This window comes from Dromiciops gliroides, chromosome 1 (genome assembly GCF_019393635.1).
Source record: "Dromiciops gliroides isolate mDroGli1 chromosome 1, mDroGli1.pri, whole genome shotgun sequence".
Classification (NCBI taxonomy): domain Eukaryota; kingdom Metazoa; phylum Chordata; class Mammalia; order Microbiotheria; family Microbiotheriidae; genus Dromiciops; species Dromiciops gliroides.
The window spans coordinates 180,651,854-180,673,388 of NC_057861.1; the positions used below are offsets into that span (position 1 = coordinate 180,651,854).

The 21,535-nt window shown below is 37.7% G+C and overlaps 1 protein-coding gene across 1 annotated transcript in view; it reads left to right on the forward strand.

Moving 5' to 3' along the window:
* Positions 1 to 21,221, forward strand: part of CAP2 (cyclase associated actin cytoskeleton regulatory protein 2) — a 155,940-nt gene extending 134,719 nt beyond the window's left edge. The window contains 7 exon segments of the mRNA XM_043975854.1: positions 11,204 to 11,393; positions 12,813 to 12,968; positions 12,971 to 12,987; positions 14,131 to 14,254; positions 14,359 to 14,441; positions 17,532 to 17,672; positions 19,664 to 21,221. Of these exon segments, the coding sequence (XP_043831789.1) occupies positions 11,204 to 11,393; positions 12,813 to 12,968; positions 12,971 to 12,987; positions 14,131 to 14,254; positions 14,359 to 14,441; positions 17,532 to 17,672; positions 19,664 to 19,747 (795 nt within the window). The 3' untranslated portion in view covers positions 19,748 to 21,221.
* Positions 21,222 to 21,535: the final 314 nt, after the last annotated feature.

Consider the following 21,535-nt stretch of genomic DNA (forward strand, 5'->3'; position numbering starts at 1 on the left):
AAGTTATAACATTTGAAGGGCAGTCCATCTTTGGTATGGCCTGGAAACTGTGGATTTCAATTCTTGAAGTGATTTTATTGGTAAGGGTGCTCTCCCCAATGATGCAGCCCAACAACCTATCCTGGCTATAGTGGGTAAATTTATGAGTTGCTTCAGCCAAGAAGAAGCATCCCTTGGTGGCCTCTTAATGGTGAATTTTGCCAGGCTGAATATCAGAAAGTAGGCACACTGTGTTCACAGGTATTATATCTGAAACTTTGCAAACATCATAGGACCTGCCAGAGTTTGTCATATATTTGTATAGCCTTCAGCAATCCACCATAACTTCTATACCAATATGAGGTATTAGAGTAGAGTGATGGTTCCTTATTCCTTTTTTCTTTACTAGACTATGAGGAAAACTCTGATCAGATTGGCTAAATAGATAGTCCACTGACTTAACAAATTGGTACATATATCTGAGGCAGATAATGCAGATGGACAATGAGTTGGGCCAAAGAGCAGAAAAAGAACAAGCTAAATTGCGTTTGGAAAAATAGTGCAATGCTTTCAACAATGCTAAACTGCTAAAGAGAACAATCTTTTCAACACTGTTGTTCTTCCTACACTGTTTCCCAACAATGGCTATGAATCCTACAAACCACTCTCTTCAAGGAATCAAACTTTTGGGTGAGCCAAAGAGCAATGGGAAGATGAATGCACAGTGGGTTCAAGCAGGCAACAGTCTATTCACAATGAAGACATTCTCAAGAAGTAAAGAAAATGTTTATCAGAAAAGGAATTAAGCTACTTGTATGACAAAAGCAAGGGATAACAGAGAAATAGTCCAGGAGCTCCACTGGTATGCACACACATACACAAACACAAACACACACAGAGATACACATAAGTACATATGTATATAATTATATATTAACATAATATAATGTTAGGTGAATACTCTTTGAATGACTTATGAGAGAAGGACAATCCACAGGGTGAGAAGACATACATAAGTTTCTCTTGGCACCAGTGGATGGAGTTCCCATATCTATGAGATCAGAGACCCATTATATCTCCCCCAGCACAAAGCAAAGTGGTTAGAATAAATTTGGCACTGAACAAATGTTCAATTGAATTGAATTTTGAAAAATTAAATTTTGAATTGATCATATCAAATCAAAAAATTATCTTCTTGGCTTTAATAACTTAGCTGGGTTTTATATTCATATTTGTTTGTAATATATTTAGCTTGATCAGAAATGTACTGTGCTATAGTTAAGTAAACAGTAAAACAAAAAATCAATAATATTCTATTTGGTACTTCATGCAGATATTTAGTTATATTGTCTTAGAGTCTAAATTTGAAAGGTCTGAATTACGGCTATTGCATTAAAACAGCATTAACAGAGCACTTTTGTGTATTAATAATACATGCACTTAGCACCTTTCATTGAAAGGGATCCCAAAAGAGCTTTAGTAAGCAATTTGACTTGAAACTTCATATTCTCTAGGTCTCCTTAACCAATTCTTGGGTGACATGTGACACTTCAGAACCAGACCTTTACACACAGTAACATACAATCAATTGTCGTAATTATTGTTTGCTTAGTTTATAGTAATATCTGACTTTGAATATGCAATTCTGTGCTATCACCTGACTTCCAAAACAGTTCTCTTAACAGCATACTTCAATACCTCCCTTTGCTACATTTCATCTCTTCTTTGAAATAGATTGTATCTGAGAGATGACATCATAGTGCCACTAGGTGGCGCAGTGGTTAGAGTGCAGGGCTTGGATTTAGGAAGACTCATCTTCATGAGTTCAAATCTGGTCTCAGACACTTACTAGCTGTGTGACCCTGGACAAGTCACTTAACCCATATTGCCTCAGTTTCCTCATCTGTAAAATGGGTTGGAGAAAGAAATCACAAACCACTTCTTTATCCTTGTCAAGAAAACCCCAAATGGAGTCATGAAATGATTGAACAATTAACCAATAAATAGAAGTATGCTTCTTTGATGGGAGACCCTGTGGTATAATAGAAAAAGTGCTGAATTTGGAGGCAAAGAACCTGGGTTCGAATCCTTGGCTTTCTATCTTCCTACCTCCATAAATTTGAGCAAGTTAATAACCTGCAGGGACCTCAGTTTCTTCATCTGGATAATGATGGTGTTGATTTGGCATAGTGGAAAGAGCACTGGATTTAGAGTCAGAAGACCAAATTCAAATCCTGTCATATGTGTGTGTGCATACATGCGTGTATCTATATTTACATATGTGTCTATCCATATAAGAATTGTTGTTCAGTCATGTCTGATTCTTTGTGACCCAATGGAAGTACCCATGGGATTTTCTTGGCAAAGGTACTGAAGTGGTTTGCCATTTCCTTCTCTTGTAGATTAAGGCAAACAGAGGTTAAGTGACTTGCCCAAAGTCACACAGCTAGTAAGTATCTAAGGCCAGATTTGAACTCGGGTCTTCCTGACTCCAGCAGGCCTAGCACTCTGTCCACTAAGCCATTCTTAGTATTTTGCTATATGCTAGGGGAGATACACAAGTTTAGCTAAGATATGGATTATTTCTTCATGAGTGTTTATACTATATTTCAGTACTTCATATAGTACAGTATTTCGTATGTGTGCATAAACACCCATATACACACATAATACATGTATACATGTACACATATGTATACATTATATATACATATATTGCTTCATGTAAAGCATATAGACATATATAAATATTGACACATTAATATGCTTGTGTATATACATAAAATATCTAGGTATACTCATGTATTTATACATATATACATATATTTTATATGTGCATATATACTTATACATATTTATTTTATGTGTGCATATATACTTGCACATGTATGTACGTGTATGTGCCAGGTCACTTGACCCCATTTTCCTATAAAATGTAGAGGTTGAATTAGATGACCCATAAGTCTCTTCCAATCCCAGATCCAAGATCCTATGACCACGGACATCCCTTCCATTTTGAAATCTATCATACACCTTGATCTTAATATAGAAAACATCTCCACCAACAGATGATTTCATTGGAATATTGCCCATACTAAAGGAAACTTGCTAACTCTAAAATATCTTGATTGGCTATCAGTGGGACATCTATAAATGACGAATAAAGTGATGGACTCAAGACATAAGCACTGGACCCAGTGTTTTGATGCACCTCCCCTTCTGCAAGAGGTTAAAAGTTAGGCAGATTATAAATGTTCACATCTTGAGCAAGGAATTGCTGACGTGATGCCTCCTACACTTAGATTCTACTCTGACATCTTAAATATCCTTGCTACTTCCCCAGGAACTAGTAATTCAATTCAACCAACAATTAAGACTCTACTAGGGGGGGGGTGGCTAGGTGGCGCAGTGGATAAAGCACCGGTCCTGGATTCAGGAGTACCTGAGTTCAAATCCGGCCTCAGACATTTGACACTTACCAGCTGTGTGACCCTGGGCAAGTCACTTAACCCCCATTGCCCCCCAAAAAAAAAAAAAAAAAAAAAAAAAAAGACTCTACTAGGTTCAAGGCTATACTTCAGTGCTTTTACAGATCTGTGATCTCATGTGGGTACTCCCTGTGAAAATGCATTCTGTAACCCATTCATTTCTTTCCATCTTCTGCAACTTTTGCCCATGTTTTCCCCTAAGTACTCCAATGTACTGAGGGGACTTCCTTCATATCTCTTGATATTGCATAGAATAAATGGGCTATTTATTGGTTATCCCTTGTTCTCATTACTTATGTAGTCCATCTTTTTTCTCAGTCATTCATGTCTCTGGTTATTTGTTGTGGCATACTCATGCCCAACAATAGGCTTCTCTACTACCCTTTAGGTGACCCATAATTTTAATTCTTTGGAGACTATAGTATTTCATGACTTCTAAGCATATACACAGCATCATAGGAAGATTGGCTTTTGTATCAGGGAGAAGTTTGGTATGCTTAAAAGCAATGTGAATCCTACTCAACATCTCTTGCTCAATTGTAAACCCATCTTACTTTCTGACTGCAATGTCTATTCAAGATTAGCTATAAATGGGACAGTTTATAGAGGCCACCCATCCAACTGCTGAAGATTCAGTAACAAAAAATTAAGAAAATATTCGCAAATCCTTGCTTCACAAAGGTAGAACCAAAATCACTGAGTCCTGAAATTGGGTAGGAGGACCTTAAGGCCCCTGCTTTCAGACAAAATGCATATATTAAGCAAATGCAACTGACTTTCCTATTCTTTTTTTTGGCAAGGCAATGAGGGTTAAGTGACTTGCCCAGGGTCACACAGCTAGTAAGTGTCAAGTGTCTGAGGCCGGATTTGAACTCAGGTCCTCCTGAATCCAGGGCCAGTTCTTTATCCACTGTGCTACCTAGCTTCCTCCCTGACTTTTCTATTCTTAAAGATTATTGATCACATCATCCATTTTGAGATTATATTGGAGTGGGAACTTGGAGAGGATTATTAACTTAGAAACTCTGTTACCTGTGTTGATAAACTGTTCCAGAGTTAAATATCTGGAAGTCTATGCAATCAAAAGTCTGAGAATATCTAGATGCTTAAAGACAGGGCAACTAGATGGCGCAGTGGATAAAGCACCGGCCCTGGATTCAGGAGGACCTGAATTCAATGCTGGCTTCAGCCACTTGACACTTACTAGCTGTGTGACCCTGGGCAAGTCACTTAACTCTCATTGCCCTGAAAAAAAAAAAAGATGCTTAAAGACAGCCAGTATAAATAGCTGAGACCATTACAACAAAAAACAAACAAACAAAAAACTTCATGTCTTCCTCTGCAGCAGATTTCTTTGGCTTTATTATCCAGTTAAATAATTGAACTATCTATTTTGTATCTCATGTCATGATTCAACAAAGCTGAGTTAACTATTGCCACAAGCCTTCGGTGATGTGACAGAATGGAGAATGAAAGCAATTTGTACAGATGTACTAGACACAAAGCTCAGTTTTTTTCTTTATTGTCCAAGTAGGGCATGAAGAAGGTTTTGTTCTGAATTGGTATAATCCTGTATGTTCTTAATTTTGTCTTGCCAGTGATAAATATTTCAGTGAGGAGAGTTCCTCTAAGTGCACTCTTTCCCTTCTCCCCAAAATTATAAATGCATGATTTGATCAGAACACTGACAAGCAACACATTTAATGACAACAAATGCTTGTATATATGGTATGACGGCTTCTACATGCTACACAAGAGCTAGTCCCATTACTTTGTAGTCACACCTCATGTGTCAGGATGGGGAAAGCAGCTGTTCTCAAAGGAAACAGCTGAAATCAACTTAGAGAAAAAGAGGATTTGCAGTCTCTGCAAGTCCCATAACTATTAAATAGTCTTTGCATTTAACATCTGTTCGGAGTTAATCTTGTGAGTTGTTCACAAGGCAAGTTTTAAGGCTATCGTTTGGGTTTGGGGCTTGCTTTTTTGTTTGTTTTTGTAATGAACTTTGGACCCTTAGCACTTAATTAAAATCATAAAGGTACTGGTTTTCCTAATCAGAAAACTAGAGCCCATTGTTAATGTTTTTGACATTTCAAAACTCTCCATTGACTATAGACTAGAAGAATAGGATAATTGAGTTATTCCCAATATATGATTCCAAAGAAAGTAGTAAAGGCAAACTTTTCTGTGAGGGTTGTTGTTTACTCATTGGTTTTGAATAAGTAAGCTAGTTCTAGTCATTCTACCCTAGAGTTTCCATGAAAATTTAGCCTTGTTTTCTTAGCTTTTCGTGTAGTTTCTTTCTTGGAAGTAGTAATGTGACCAGGTGGAAAGGCCATTGTGCTAGTGAATATGCTACTTAGTTTATCATCTCCAGCCCACTGCTTATTAGCTGGGTGACTTTCTGTGCCTCTTAACAGCCTCACAAATTAAATGGGGTCAGGATAGCCCCTTGAAGGCAAGGGACTTTCTGAGATGCTCTCTCAAAGTTTCTTCCAGCTTTGAGATTTATGATGCCATGATACAGAACTAAAAATTAGATCAGATTTCCAGATAAGAAGACCAAAAAACCCCACTGATCACTGAAAACATAGTTTTTTGATGGGCCTGAATTATCTAGTTAATTTGCCCAAAAGGGTGTATTTTACTGAATAGTATCCTTCATTTAGAACTTGCCCAAAATGCCTCTGCTGAGAACCAGGCATAGCCCTTCACTGGATCACAGGTTTATAACTAGGATAGACCTTAAAGACTCTCAGGTCTGACCTAATCATTTTGCCAATGTGGAAACTGAGAATGAAATAACAGGGAAAATAATTTTCCTGAGGCTACTCAGACAGCAAGTGACAGGGTGGGCATTTAAGCCATGGAATCAGAAAATTGGAAGGAGTGTCAACAACTATCTAGTTTAACATATACATTAATGGAATTCCTACTATACAATATAACCAATAAGTGATCATCTAGCTTCTCCTTGACCACCGAGGAGGGGAAATCCACCACCACTGAGAGTCCATTCTCACTTTTTCTGATTGTTAGAAATGCTTTTCCTGGCATTGAGCCTAAATTTGCCTTTTTGAAACTCCCCCCCATTGCCCCTGGTTCTGCCTGCTGAGATCAAACAGAACAGTCTTATCCCCTCTCTGTATGACAATCCTTCATATACTTGAAGACTGCTAAAACTTCTAGGCTATCTTGTCTTCATGGAGGAAGAGGTACCTAAATGGAAACTTGAAGGGCGAAAAGTATTTTAACAGGCATAGATGAAAATCCAATGGATTCGTTGTCATTCCCAGATAATTCTTTCTTCCATGCATTTTCTCAAGTCCCATTCTTGGAAGATAATCTCTCTATATCTCTGCCTTTTAAAAATATTTTCTTCTTTCAGGGGCCAATTTAAGTAGCATTTCTGTGTAACCTCTTATGATCTTCCCCTTCAACCTTTATCCCCAATTCAAACTATTCTCCCCCTTCTCAAAACCTTCCTTGAGCATTTTGGACCATCACCTTCTACCTTGTATAATTTTTTTGTGCACGTACATGTATCCATAGGCTCTTGGGTTTTTTTCTTCTTTATATCCCCTGAGAGTAATTCAGTGCCTTATATAGAAAAAATCTGCATGGTGAATGTTGAATTTGAGGATTCTATTTATAATAACAAAAGACAATGTATTTTGCTTTTATGTGTGTGTGTGTGTGTGTGTGTCTGGTTTTGTATAGTTTTTCTTTTTTTTTTTTTTTTTTTAGTTGTAGGGAGAAAGAGGTAGGAAGGGGAGAAAATGATCAGATTTCCAAAAAATGTAACAAAAAACAACAGCAGGGATCAAGAGATCATCACGGAATGCAATGACACATGAAAATAAGGAAGACTATAGATTTTAAAGGTCAGGAGCCTGACAGACATGGATAGAGATGAGAGGACAGGGAAAAGTGGGATGGGAAAGGATTTCGGACACAGTTGTAGACTGTGAACTGTAAGAATAGAGAGAGGAAGCTGGGACTTTGTGTACCATGGCATGAAGGATTTTGGTCCGCTACTATCTATGATCCTGTAATGACTAATCAAAGAGTGAGTTTGAGGTAGTAATGTCAGCTCTCGTGGCTCCTTCACTCTCATCATGGGGAAGCTGGGGATATAGTCAGCAAAAAGTTGTCTATGGACATCTGGATCAGTAAATAACTGGTGTTCAGTCCCCCAAGGAGGACAGCCTAATCTTAAGGTGTTAAGAGATGACCCTTCACATCCCAATGTCTTAATCCCAGAAGCACAGAGCCCCTGCTACCTTTGCTGCCCTGAGGCTCAGCACTGGAGAGAAAGACTCAAGTTCCCTTGGAAGAGACATTTTACTGCCTCTGGCTCCCTAAAGTCCCCTGCGTAAACAAGTGAAGTCCCAGACTAAGGAGTGGCAGGAATCAATGAGCTTCACTATGTCTTTGGATCTTTCTAATGGCTGGTGACAATAAGAAAAGTCAATCATCTCTCATCTTTAAATGCAAGCTCTGTACATGGTATCTTTGACATCATTTTCTAGTGAATAGTGAATTCCTTCATTTGATACAGTATGGAGTCAGGCAGCCCTTGCTGCCGGGTATCCTTACAAGGCAGGCTTCAGGGTGACACAATCAGAACCACTCAGGCCACAGAGAAGGTCCTTAGGCTGCTGTAGGGATTCCAGTTAATGGGGATGACATTAAATAGCCTCCTACCTCAACAATAATGTAGAAAGCTTTAGTGTCTCATGATGTCATCTCTCAACATCTAATATGAGAGAAGGGGAGAGAAAAGATAACCCGGTGTATTCCAGGGTATACCCTAATGCAATCCAGTTAAGGGGGTGCTTAATCAGTTCAGTTTCAAGCAGTCTTTAGAGTCCCTGAATGTTAATTGCAAAAGTAACCTTGGATACAAGGACATTGTATTGTGTTTTCCACGGTGTTGATACTACCATATTAGAGGGCATAAAAAGGTAAGTTAAAGACACAGTTTCAACTTTTCCTCTGGGTTCCCTTATTTTTGTTGGCTTTGGTTTTCAACATTTATTCCTTTGGTGTAGTGAATTCTTTGTTTCTTATTCCTGGATCAGCCATCCAAATGTATCATAGTTACAAGAATTTGAATATGCACTTGTTGGTTTCAACAGTCTCCAGTGGCTCTTTGGGAGCAGCCCTGAATTCTGAGAGTGATGGAACCACTGTGACTTCAGAGGCCCATATCATCTCTCCTTTCCAAAAAATAAGAGCATAAAGCAGCAGTGTTTCCAATAGCAAATTTTCTGTTCCTTTACTTACTCCACAAGTCATAACATATGTGAGTAAAAGTAACAAACACATCAGAGCCAAAAACATCCGTGAGCACAGTACTGAAACTTTGTTAGATGAATAAAAGTAATATCAGCACTCTGTGCTTCAGATAAAATTCACACATCCTTCCTGGTAGCATAAAAGGGAGAATTTAAAATCCAGAAGAAAACAGATCCAGTTTCCAGAATTGTATTAGAATCCTTCTTTCTTTAACTCTTCTTTTCAAGCACCTGGCCCTTGCTTGGGTCAGAGACCTGAATGGCCTGTCAGATGTTGGCTAAAAGTTGGGATATGACCACTGAGGCTTTTTCTAAGACCAGGTGGTTCTGTGTCACACAAGCAGATGTCAGACTTATCTTTCTCCTGAATAGAAGTAGCAAAAACAAATAATGAGATGATTTTTTTTTCAAATTATGACTTTTTGCTAAATTTCTGAAGAGGCCTAAAGTCTGTTCACTTAGATGTCTATCCCTGCAAATACTGAGATACTGAAAATAACTGATATATACATAGTGCTTTGAAATTTGCAAATTGCTTTAAATACATTATTTCATCTGAGCCTCACAACAACTCTAAAGTTGGTACTACAAGAATTGTCTTCATTTTACATAGGGAAAAACAAAGGCTTAGAAAGTTTAAATGACTTTCCCAGGGTCACATGGTTTATAAATCTAGAGATGAGATTTAATCCAATATATTCTGATTCTATTAAGCCACAAAGAATAAAATTATTATGTCCTAATATTGTGGGTAAAGAGGGTTTGATAAGCATTGTGGAAATTGGGGGGGGGTTCCCCAGTCAAAGTAGGTACTACATATTCAGACATATCAATTTTGACTCTTCCATACTACTGAGTAATTGTGAATTTATATAATTCAATAGATTTGTCCAATAGTTTGTGTGTATATATGATATTTTTATATCAAACATTTAAATTAATTGGATTCCTACCAGCAAAAGTTTTCTCAACCTTCTCAGCAGCCTCCTGACTCGGTGCCAGGGATACACATAAAATCTAGTAAGAGAGGGAGCAGCTAGGTGGTACAGTGGATAAAGCACTGGCCTTGGATTCAGGAGGACCTGAGTTCAAATCCAGCCGCAGCATTTGACACTTAACTAGCTGTGCGACCTCTGGGCAGTCACTAAACCGTCACTGCCTTGCCAAAAAATCAAAAACAAACAAACCAACAAAAAAAGGCATTCTATAAGGGACAAGATCTAACAGGACAAGACTTTAAAAAAAATCTCACCAGAGTAAGAGGCCCAAATAGTGTGTAGTGAAATAGCACACTTTGTCATTAGAGATAAAACCTTAATTTAATTAAAAGGAGGCTTGCTTTATCCACTGCGCCACCTAGCTGCCCCCCCCTTATAATGACTTTTTGAAGTAGATGTAAAATTGGTCAGGTTTCTTATCTCTTCACAAAAATTTTGATACTACATTGTTCTACTTGGATTATTTTTTAATACAAAGATTTTCCATCTTTTCCCAAATCTTCCTGATAGGTTAACATCTAAAGCATCAATTTGCTATATTTATTTAGGAACAAGACACATAGAAAATATGGACTCATTGCCCTTTCTCATAATTTGCCATACTGATCTATTTTAATACCTTGGAATTTAGTGTTGAAAAATTGTGTTGCATCAGGAAAGAAAGCAAGAACTCAAGTATCACATTTTTTTTCAAGTAATGGTCAGCCCTTTAAGCCTAATCCACCTAAAAAATCAGCACTAGCATACACTCTTCAATTATCTATATCTTTAATCTTGCTTGACCTTTATGAAGCACTCAAGACTTGTTAGAGTACTTGGCTTGGGAATACGTTATCTTATATCCATATTTGAAAAAATTGATCTGGAAAAGGAGTATCTGTCTCAGTACTATACAAAAAGATTCAAAAGTATCTAAGAGCCCTATACATATTTTTCTCAGAAATGTCCTCACTCAAATATAATAACAAGCAAACAATATCCTGAAAAATAGACTACTCTTAGTCAGGCCTATATATATTTATTTTCTTCTGGTTCTAAATTAGCCAAAGCCCAGTTTCCCTTCAAATCTAAGCGTGTGAACCATGCTAATCTTCTGTGGTCTTGCTAGTTTCTTTATTAGCAGCATGCCTTCTCTATACTATGAATCCGTGGATAGGGCCATTCAGTTAAGGCTAATATCCCAGATCCCATGACTTCTTCCTAACTCAGTTCACTGTCGGTGCTAGCTATTCACACACACACACACACACACACACACACACACACACACACACACACACCCCTACCTTCTGAATAGACTTATATCCCTGAGAATCCCTTAATGAGTTGCAGTCTTTCCCATGCCAACAGTTCTTGAGAGTCCTTTCCTAGCTGCCTAAAGTAATTATAAGTCTTAAAGCAAAATGTGTTTTTTAAATCTTTTTTTCCTTTTCCACAGGGTCCGGTAGCATCACCTTCATCAGTGCTGTCTGTCCTCTCCAGTGGGCAAGGTGTCCCCCCACCCCCTCCTCCTCCACCACCTCCAGGACCACCTCCAATCTTTGATAATGAAGGCAGAAAAGAAGAGTCCTCACCATCACGCTCAGCTTTGTTTGCTCAGCTTAACCAGGGGGAAGCGATTACTAAAGGTTAGAGAACAAGAACAATAAACCTGTCTCTCCTATCTAGTAACACCAGGTGTACAAGTCTTCCTGAAGTGCATTACTGCTTATTCTGATCCCTGGTTGATACAAGTGAACCATTCTATTCTCAAGTCATACGCACATGCAAATACTCTTGGGATGAAAAAAATATTGTCCTCTTACAGGTGAAGTAATTCAAAAGGATCAGGATCAGAATTCAGGGGCTCCAAGTTCAAAATCTGCCTGTTATTAACATATTAATGGTTTAGCCTGTGATGCTTTGGCTTCTGCCTCCTTGCAATCCAAACATCAGTTAAACATTACTTAGTGCAGTGGGGAGGAGTTTTCAATTATAGTAGAGACTATGGCTGCTATCATGGAACTTACACAATAGTTGAAGAATTACAATATGACTCCATCTCACTAGTTCAGGTAGAGGCATAGTTAATGAAGTAAATGAATTACAGGCAGAGGAACAAATTGTGCAGAGATACAGAGGGGGAAGATGGAGTATTCTGTGTGAGGAACAGCTAGAAGGCCAGTTTTGTTGGATCAAAGAGTACATGAAAGGCATTTAATGTATGCTATTCCATTTGCAGGAACAATTATTAAAGGCTGAAAGTATGTGACAATACATTTTTGTTTTGCATAGATAGGGAAAAGAATATACCAGTCAACAGACAAAGGTTCTAGTCCTGGTCATTCATCTCTCCAGACCTCAGTTTACTCATCTGTTAAATGAAGTTGGATTTATTATTCTAGTATAGTTCTAATGGCATACACTAAATTAGTAAGATAGGAAATGTTTTGCCTTCATATAAATAAATGCATTAGCTATGTAAGTATTTTCTTTCATTTCATTCAGTGATAGGCACATAGGAAATATTAAATTCTACCCATCACCTTAAGATACTCAAGGCAAAGGTGTTTCAATTGGTAATATTACTAGCTAGGCTATTACCTAGACTTCTAGGTGGTACAGGTAGCTAGGTGGCACAGTGGAAAGAGCGCTGGGCTTGGAATCAGGAAGATGAAAATTCATGAATTCAAATCTGGCCTCAGATACTTACTAGCTATGTGACCCTGGGCAAGTCACTTAACCTGCTTTGCTTCAGTTCATCATCTGTAAAATGAGCAGGAGAGGGAAATGGCAAACCACTCTAACACCCCTGCCAAGAAGACCTGAAATGGGGTCACAAAGAGCCAAAGATGACTAAAATAACTCAACAACAACTAGATGCTACCCAAACCTAGGGCCATGGAGTTTGCATAAGATCAGGTGACCCTGAACTATGATTAGGGTAACATTATAAAAGTATGTCATTCTGCTCAAACTATGGCTTCTTATAATTCTTCAAAGTAGAGGAAGATAACTTCTCTTTACACAATGTGTTAGGATACCTATTGATGAGTTTGTTTTTCTAGGACTCCGACATGTGTCTGATGATCAGAAGACACATAAGAATCCCAAGCTGAGGGCTCAAGGAGGACAAACTCATTCTCCTACTAAAAACCACAATCCAGGTTCCATCTCTCCCCAGTCCCCTTTGCAGCAGAACCATCCTCCCGTGTTAGAGCTAGAAGAAAGAAATGGAGAGTGGTAAGTATAGCTGTATTACTAGTTATCCAGCCCACACAGAGTGAGACCAAGACCAAGCCATTTTCACAGACTCTGACACATTTTGTTCTACCTTAGCAAGTTTATTACCTGTTATGTTGACAAAGGTTTGATGTGACCATATCCCTTTATTGCATCCACAACTTTCAAGGATTTGTCTATATAGAAATAGAAGAATCTATGCTATCATATCAATATTATAAAAATGAACAATTTTGAAGACTTTTATAAGCTGACAAAGAATGAAATTAGGAGGACCTAGAAAATAATTTATGCAATTACAAAACATTGTAAACCAAAAAAAAACAACTTTTAAGCCATAAGAACCCTGATCAATGCAGTGGCCATCCATGATTCCAGAGGACCAATGATGCTTTCCACCTCCTAAGAGAGGTAGATGAGATTTCAGGGTGCAGATGAGACATGTATTTTTAGCATGGTCAATGAGGGAATTTGCTTTGCTTTACTACACTTATTTGGTGCATGGGATTTTCCCTCTAGCGGTGTGGAAATTGAGAGGGAGGGAAAAAAGATTTCTGTTGGTTAAAAAAGAAAAAAACTTTGATAACAGAAATAAAAGTAATAGAAGTATGATATTCTGAATATAGATGAGAGTTGGTGGTTCCACTAAGGCCATGGGATTCCCTAGAGATTTTCCCTAAACCAAATTTCCAAATGATTTAACCTTTAGAGGCTGTGTTTAACATTCATACTTCCACCCAATTGGCCATGTTTCACAGGATTTACTGCTCAACCATTAGCTTCTTTGCCCAGTCTAGTTCATCAGCAAGTGTGTACAAAGAAAACAGCCAATCCATGATCTATGCATGTGTATGCTCATCAAACTCAGGCCTGCATGAGGAATATTCTCAATTCTTCTGCATAGAGGTAAAGAACATAACTCTCTAGAAGGTAACTCTAGATGATCAATCAACAATAAAACATTCCCCATGAACAGAGTGAAAATTTAAAATCTATAGCTTGATCCCTAGGGCAGAGGATCTGAAAGTGAAAAGATATAAAAGATTAATATAAACACAAAAGTCTATGTATGTTTCAACAATCAATGAGACTTGTCCACCTATATATTAATACATGTAATGTTTGTGTTTGTTTTTCTTTTAGGAATATCAAGAGAACAGCAATGACCTTGTGATTTCAGACACTGAGCTGAAGCAAGTGGCTTACATTTTCAAATGTAACAAATCAACTCTTCAAATTAAAGGAAAAATAAATTCCATTACAATTGGTAGGATAGACCTATGGTTTTGGAGTTACTGTTATAATTCATTTCATACAAAAGCAATTCCATATATTTTTGGAGTTTGTTTGTTGTTGTTTTTTTTTCCCTAGACAATTGCAAGAAGTTTGGCCTCGTGTTTGATAATGTTGTGGGCATCGTGGAAGTAATCAATTCCAAGGATATTCAAATTCAGGTAAGCTTCAGCACAAAGCAAATGCATGCATTCTCTCCTTGGTAACTTCCTAAGACTGGCACAGTGAATGGGAGCAGGAAAGAACCCAGGATTTAGAATCAGGACACCAGCTACTTCATAGCTGTAGAGATACTCAGTTACTATAATGCAAATAGCAACCTAGACAAACCATACAGAGTTAAGGAGAGAGAGATGGAAGGAAGGAAGGAAGGAAGGAAGGAAGGAAGGAAGGAAGGAAGGAAGGAAGGAAGGAAGGAAGGAAGGAAGGAAGGAAGGAAGGAAGGAAGGAAGGAAGGAAACAAAGGAAGGAAGGAAACAAAGGAAGGAAGGAAACAAAGGAAGGAAGGAAACGAAGGAAGGAAGGAAACGAAGGAAGGAAGGAAGAAAACAATGGGGAGGGGGAGAAGTGGGAAGAAAGGGGAATGTAGGTTTTAATTGGAGCAGCCAGTTCCCAAATGAGTGCATTCCCACTCTTCTCTTCCCCAGCAGAGCCAAGTATGTTCCATTTGTTTTCTGCCTGAAAAATGGACAAAACAGTAAAAGGCCTTCACTTCCATAAGCCCTATAGTTATCGACTGTTAATCTGCCCCAACTTCAGCCATTATCAGTCTGTACGTTTCTACTGCCTTTGTAGCCAAGAGTATGCCTAAAGCCAGAAGTCAATCTGTGGCCCATATCCAGTTAGATGCCACCTTTGTCAGCTCAGAAATCTGCAGACACTGCATATTTTCTCTTTCTCCTTACAAAGTCCTCTTGAGTTCTTTTACCCTCTTCCCCTTCCCAGGATTTTCATCTCTTCTGAAATTTTCTCTATTCCTGGGAACCAGACTGCTGAGAAAAGGAGTCCTGGTCAGACAGCACAGAAGCTTTGACCTGTTCTGTTTCCAATCTGGGCTAAATCATTCCTCCTTAAGCATCCTGGTGGCCTCCTGGTGGCTCCCATTTTTGTGACAGACTTAGTGTGGATACTTTTACTTCTCCTGTAGTTCAAAGCTCATGAGATCCACCAACCTCAGCCTCCTCCATAGCAAAGATGACAGGCATGCTCCACCACACCCAGCTTCATATGGTTATTTTTAAAACCCTGGAAACAATTATAGAAAATATATGCCCCATAGTGAGAAGAACAGATAAATCTATTTTAGCAACCAAAAAAAGTACAAAAATCGATGAAACAGTAAGAGAATTATCTGCTTTCTGTGTTGTCTCTCTAGGAGGTAGACAGAACTGCACTAATGTGAATTTAGTTCATAAGTAATGATGAATTCATGAACCCTTTAAATTTCTGCATGGAAAAACCATTCCTACTGTATATATGTCACTTGGAGAATGGGGGGGGCGGGAAACTTTGTAAAATATGTTTCTGTTTGTTGAAATGCATATGTTTAGTCTCCTTAAAGACTTGGTCAAAAAAAAGGGAGTCACTGCTTTATAAACACAATTAATAACACCAAAGAGATATAATCATAAACTTGTATGTACCTCATAATATAAATGGGAGAGAAAAGAAAAATTATTTCTTCTTTGTAATTAAAACATTTTTTTCCTACAGCTTACCTAGATTCATAGGGAGAGAACCCATCTCAGGGTGTCAGAATTGTAAGCTTGCTACAACATTTCACCACTGTCTTTGAAACTAAATGCAAAATAGTGTTTAAACAGAAGGTTGTCCCCATATGGGATTTGTTTGGTGCTCACTCATTTCTTTATTCTTTTTCCTGGCATTTGCAGTATTCTGACCAGTGTTGTACATTTTAATTTGCTTTGTTGCTGTTAAACTAAAGAAGTTACAACAAAAATTACTGAGATGTTAGTGCTCTCCAGGGCTGGATTTCCTTTTTTGTTTATCATGGAAAGCCCTGCCATTTTTATGACCCTAAACTACCTCTCCTTTTTTACACTGATATGTGTGGGGACTGAGTTTCCCCAAGGGAATTCTTGCCATCGGGAGTGCCATCTACGTGAGTTTAGCAATTGGCAACCCACCATTGTTTTCAGGATGAAAGAGGAGAAGTTCTTATCACTTTACCATTTGAAGAAGGAAAATTATGAAGCTGTAATATGGTAGGATTGAAAACATTTGACTCTACTATAGAACACCTCAGAGATTTTTAAAGTCTGGTTGTTTGAAAGAAACTTAAAACTAAGCAGATTTTTTTGGTAGTGCTTGAATATTTGCAAACATTACATAGCATCTATTCTCCTGTTGTCTACACTGGAGGTTGTTATGTGAATGGCCTAGCCCTGCCCTTCTTCCTTGACCCAGGTTTCTGAAAATAAAGTCCAACACTTATAGAGAGTTTTATTATCTTCAAAGTACCTGAATGTATACTATCTCATTTAATTATCACATTAACCTCATAAGACAGATGGGATAAGTGTCTTCATCTAGCATAATACTTTGCTAATGAGAACCATCCTGCTTCTCCTTTATTTTATTTTATTTTATTCAGGGCAATGAGGTTAAGTGACTTGCCCAGGGTCACACAGCTAGTAAGTGTCAAGTGTCTGAGGCTGGATTTGAACTCAGGTCCTCCTGAATCCAAGGCCAGTGCTTTATCCACTGCACCACCTAGCTGCCCCTTCTCCTTTATTTTTATGTTGGTTAAGAAAACTACTAATCAGTCAGCTATCACATTCAAGGATCAGTTTTTTACTATTGATGCTATGTAATATGACAATACTTAATATCTGTATTCATTCAAACTTGGCAAAGATATATGGGGTAAAGAACCTTTTAAATATATGAAAATGCCTTCATTATCCATTCATCTGTTCCTGAACATTGCCGTCCTACTAAGATAAATATTAAGCCACCCCCAGACACAGTGGCTACCATAATATAAGGCCCTCTATCTCTTTTTTCAGGAAGATGATCCTAAGATTTGAAAATTCCTTTCTTATAATCTCTTTCCCCTAAAATGGTCATTGTTCTTTTGACCCTGGGAACCATTGAACTACATCCTTTTGCCCTTGCCCAACATTCATGAGTTTTGCTTAAGGCTTATTGAATTTTACTTTGGAATTAGTTCATGTTTGTAATCTGTATTATTACAGTGTTTCAAGTGAGTTCATTTGTTTTAACTGTAGGTTATGGGAAAAGTGCCAACAATTTCAATTAATAAGACAGAAGGCTGCCACATATACCTCAGTGAAGAAGCTTTAGACTGTGAGATCGTGAGTGCTAAGTCATCTGAAATGAACATACTTATTCCACAGGATGGTGATTATGTGAGTATATAGAGTACCAATATCTTTCTTTAGTCTGTATGGTTAACATTCATACTTTTGCTTAAACATTTATTCAACTCTGAGCTTCCATTCCAAAACTTCCATAAAATGATCTCTCTGATGCCTCCAGTAGTGCTGCCCCCAACTCTTCCATACTTTCTCTTGTGACTTTTCTGTGTCTTCCTGTTAATTCTTCATGTGAGGTCTACCCAACATAATCGAGAGACTTCCCCCATCTTGTGAATATCAGTGAGACACTCAGGCTATATCCAGCTGTGACCCTTCATTCTTGGTACGTGGCCAATCCATCACCATCTTTGACCACACAGCTCTGATTTGATATCATTTATTCTATTTATTTCACACAAGTCACAGTTGGTAATAGGCTGTAGTAAGCCCAGAAAGTGTATCTAAATTGCCTCAATGATAATAAAAAATAGTACTTTAAGTTTTGCAAACATTTTACAAATGTTATAGTACAACCATAAAGAATTATAAATATGAATAGCTATTATATGGGAAAAGATAAATTAATTGGGGTTCTTAGCTTGACATTCTCTAGACGAAAATCTTCCAGTTAATCATGATCTACTAGTCAATTTTCCTACTAATGAGCAACCAGAACACAGGCTGATTTACTTGGTCTAGTCACTATTGCCACAACCAACCTCCCTCAAGCATGAGGGAAATCCCAATGAGGACAAAAGCATGGGCAGCACTGCTCCTACAGGTGGCAAAGGAAAAGATTGAGTGTCACACTCCCCTTAAAAACCATCACTTCCTCTCTGCATCCTTCCCACACACACTTGGGCTGCAGCTTTCAAAAACCATAGTAAAATATGCTTTGACCTAAGTGGAAAAATTCACATTGACTTGCATGTCAAGTCAGTTTGCATTCAGTACATTCTTCTGTTGGTTAAGACTTCTCATGAGATTTCACATCTTAAATTCTATCCCCACCTCCAGCTCAGCCCCATGGGTACATCTTTCATTTATAGTAGGCATAGTAGCTTCAAGGAGCAATGACTCCTTCCAAAGGAAAATTAGGATCACCTAGAGGATTTTAGTAATTCAGCCAGTAACAAAGAAGTGTGACTTGATAACAAAAACCGAACCTCATTTACTCTGCTGACCTCAATAAGAAGAACTACAAGTTTGCTGAGGATCATTGATTAAGAGCTAGACAGAACCTCAGAAGTCATGTGGTCCAACCAGTCTTCAGAATATTAAAGATATGGGTTGAGTTGTCCTCTCTGAGACTTTCTGTGATGCTACCACTCAACAAGTATCTGCCATAAAATATATATATATATATATATATATATATATATATATATATATATACTCAAAAAAAAGGGCCTGTGAAAATTTTGACTTGACTTCAACTAAGTATAGCTGTGTGCTTCACCAGAATATCCATTTTAGAAAGAAACATGTGCTCCAGGTCAATTGCAAAACCGATTCTTGGTGACTCCTGAATGATAAGTGAGGGAGGCCAGAGTTCCAGAGCCAAAGACAGATAGATGCCCATTTCCCTTCATTTAGACCCCTAGATGAAGCACCTAAGAGGTGTCCCTGAAGAAAATAGCAAAACTTCTTTGTTCCCACTTTTCCTTTCTATTCCAGTTTTTGTTTGTTTGTTTGTTTTTGTTTTTTATGTATTGTGGTCCTTACCCCAGATTGGGTTGAAGGGGGAAAAAGGAGTATCAGCAGGGAGGTGAAAAACTGATTTCCCTGTTAGCCTCAAAACATATTCTTCCCAGGCCAAAGGGTAGGTGAGCAACATTAATGCTCATGACTTGGGAAAAAACAGGTTTGTCTCTGTGGTATCAAGATGGCTTCTGGAGAGTAGTGCAGAGGACCTCTCTGACTCAGGTTTGCCTCAGATATAAACTCTTTATCCATCATGTACATTAATCACATGCCAACTGTTTGCATGCATAAGAAAACCTTCATTTATTTAACCTACATTCTTGTTATCCCTCTACCAGAAAGAATTTCCAGTTCCAGAACAGTTCAAGACAGCATGGGACGGATCCAAGTTGGTTACTGAACCTGCGGAAATTGTGGGCTAATCACTTTTGCACACAGAGAACCCTGTGACCTTAATATCCATAGGTCACCTAAATAAAGAATAGCAGCCTCAAAGGACTAGAAGTAGCAGCAGCCAACAACCGCTCTGTACTCTAGGAACAGAGATATTCCCAGCACGCTTTATTAGGCATTCTGAAATATTTGAAACTGCCTCACAGTCTGCATTCATTTATAGTTTTGATCCTAAAAGATGCCATGTGAACATAAAAGACTTAAAGAAAAAAAGACACTCCCTTCATATCATTGGCTATGGCATAATGACTGATAAGTCTAAATATTGCATGATACAGTTGTACAATCATATTCTGTTGCATTCCATTCTTATGTTAATACTAGTTGAAAAATATTAATAACAATCTTAAAGAATGTAAGATGTTGATTTTTACCTTTTAGCCAAATCATGTATAACACAGTGAAAATGTGCCCAGGAAAGTGTGAATTTTTTTTTGTAACTTTATCCATTAAATTTTGTCATCTAGAGTACACATTTCAGCAAAAACATATCTGCCAGTAGGAACCTATCTGCCAGTATTTTATCACACTTTTTATTAAAGATGTAGGAAAAGTCCACCTTTAGATGCCAATTTATAGTTTCTGGGACCTCCCTCTTAGTTACTGAAAATTGAAAGTAAAATTCTGGGGGTTTTCCCCTAGGAAATACACTGATTTATTTAAGATTTTCTGCCCCATCACCAGAAGAGTTTTAATTTTTGTGCCTTCTGTCTTATTATTTGGTGGGGGGAGGTAGTTTCTTTTACACATAATACCTCACACTCTTGCTCTAAAGATCAAGGAAAAAAATTTTTTTTAATTTGGTACCTAGTAAGCATCAGATGCCTTGTAAATGACTTCCACTTTAAGGTCATTTCATACCTAAGTAGACTTTTGACTCAATTTGTTTTGCATATTGTACTACTTTTCTGCTTATAAAACCTACAAACCAGCCTTCAAAATACACGTAACAAGCCATAGATATCTTCTTTACTAATTATCTATCAGAGCCTAAGGAATTGATTCTGGCTTTGGCCCCTGACTCAGTTTTGTGGTATTTGTAGACCATGCCTTTTTAAGTACTGAGCTAGACCTGGTATGCATTTGTGTATTTTCAATTCATAAAACTGAAAAACCTGCATACTTTTTGGATCACATATAATAATACTTTGTGATGATGAAATCTTAGTGACATGCTTGCAGAAGTAGTAATGAGAATCGAGATATATATATGTATACATGGATACATATATACATATATATTGCAGCCTTCAGGGTATATTGTTTCCATTTTTTTAATATCTTAGTATCTCTATAGTACTATAACAACCAGTGCTAATGTAACAAGGTTTTGCTAACAAGGTTTTGTTTATATGTATAATGTTGTGGCTTTATAGTAAAGATCATTTTTCAAGGGTATTCTGAAATAAAATGAGACTATAATTGTTTAAATACAGAGAATAATTCTGACTGTTGAAACTTTTTTTCCCGTCTGTAATTTTCCTTCTTCCTGAATCCCTTCCTTATGCAGTTGGATTTGATAGGGACAGCTGTGAGTCCGTCTGTTTGAACGAGAGTATTTTTGTGGAGCATCCTATCTGGCACCCCTGGAGAATAGTTGGCTTGTTTCTTTGAAATAGATATATGGGCCATCTGCATTTGAAATGCAAGACACTTTAGTTAAAGTGTCAACCACAAAATTCTACAGTCCCTTTTTATAATCAACTTGATGTATATATATATATATATATATATATATATATATATATATATGTGTG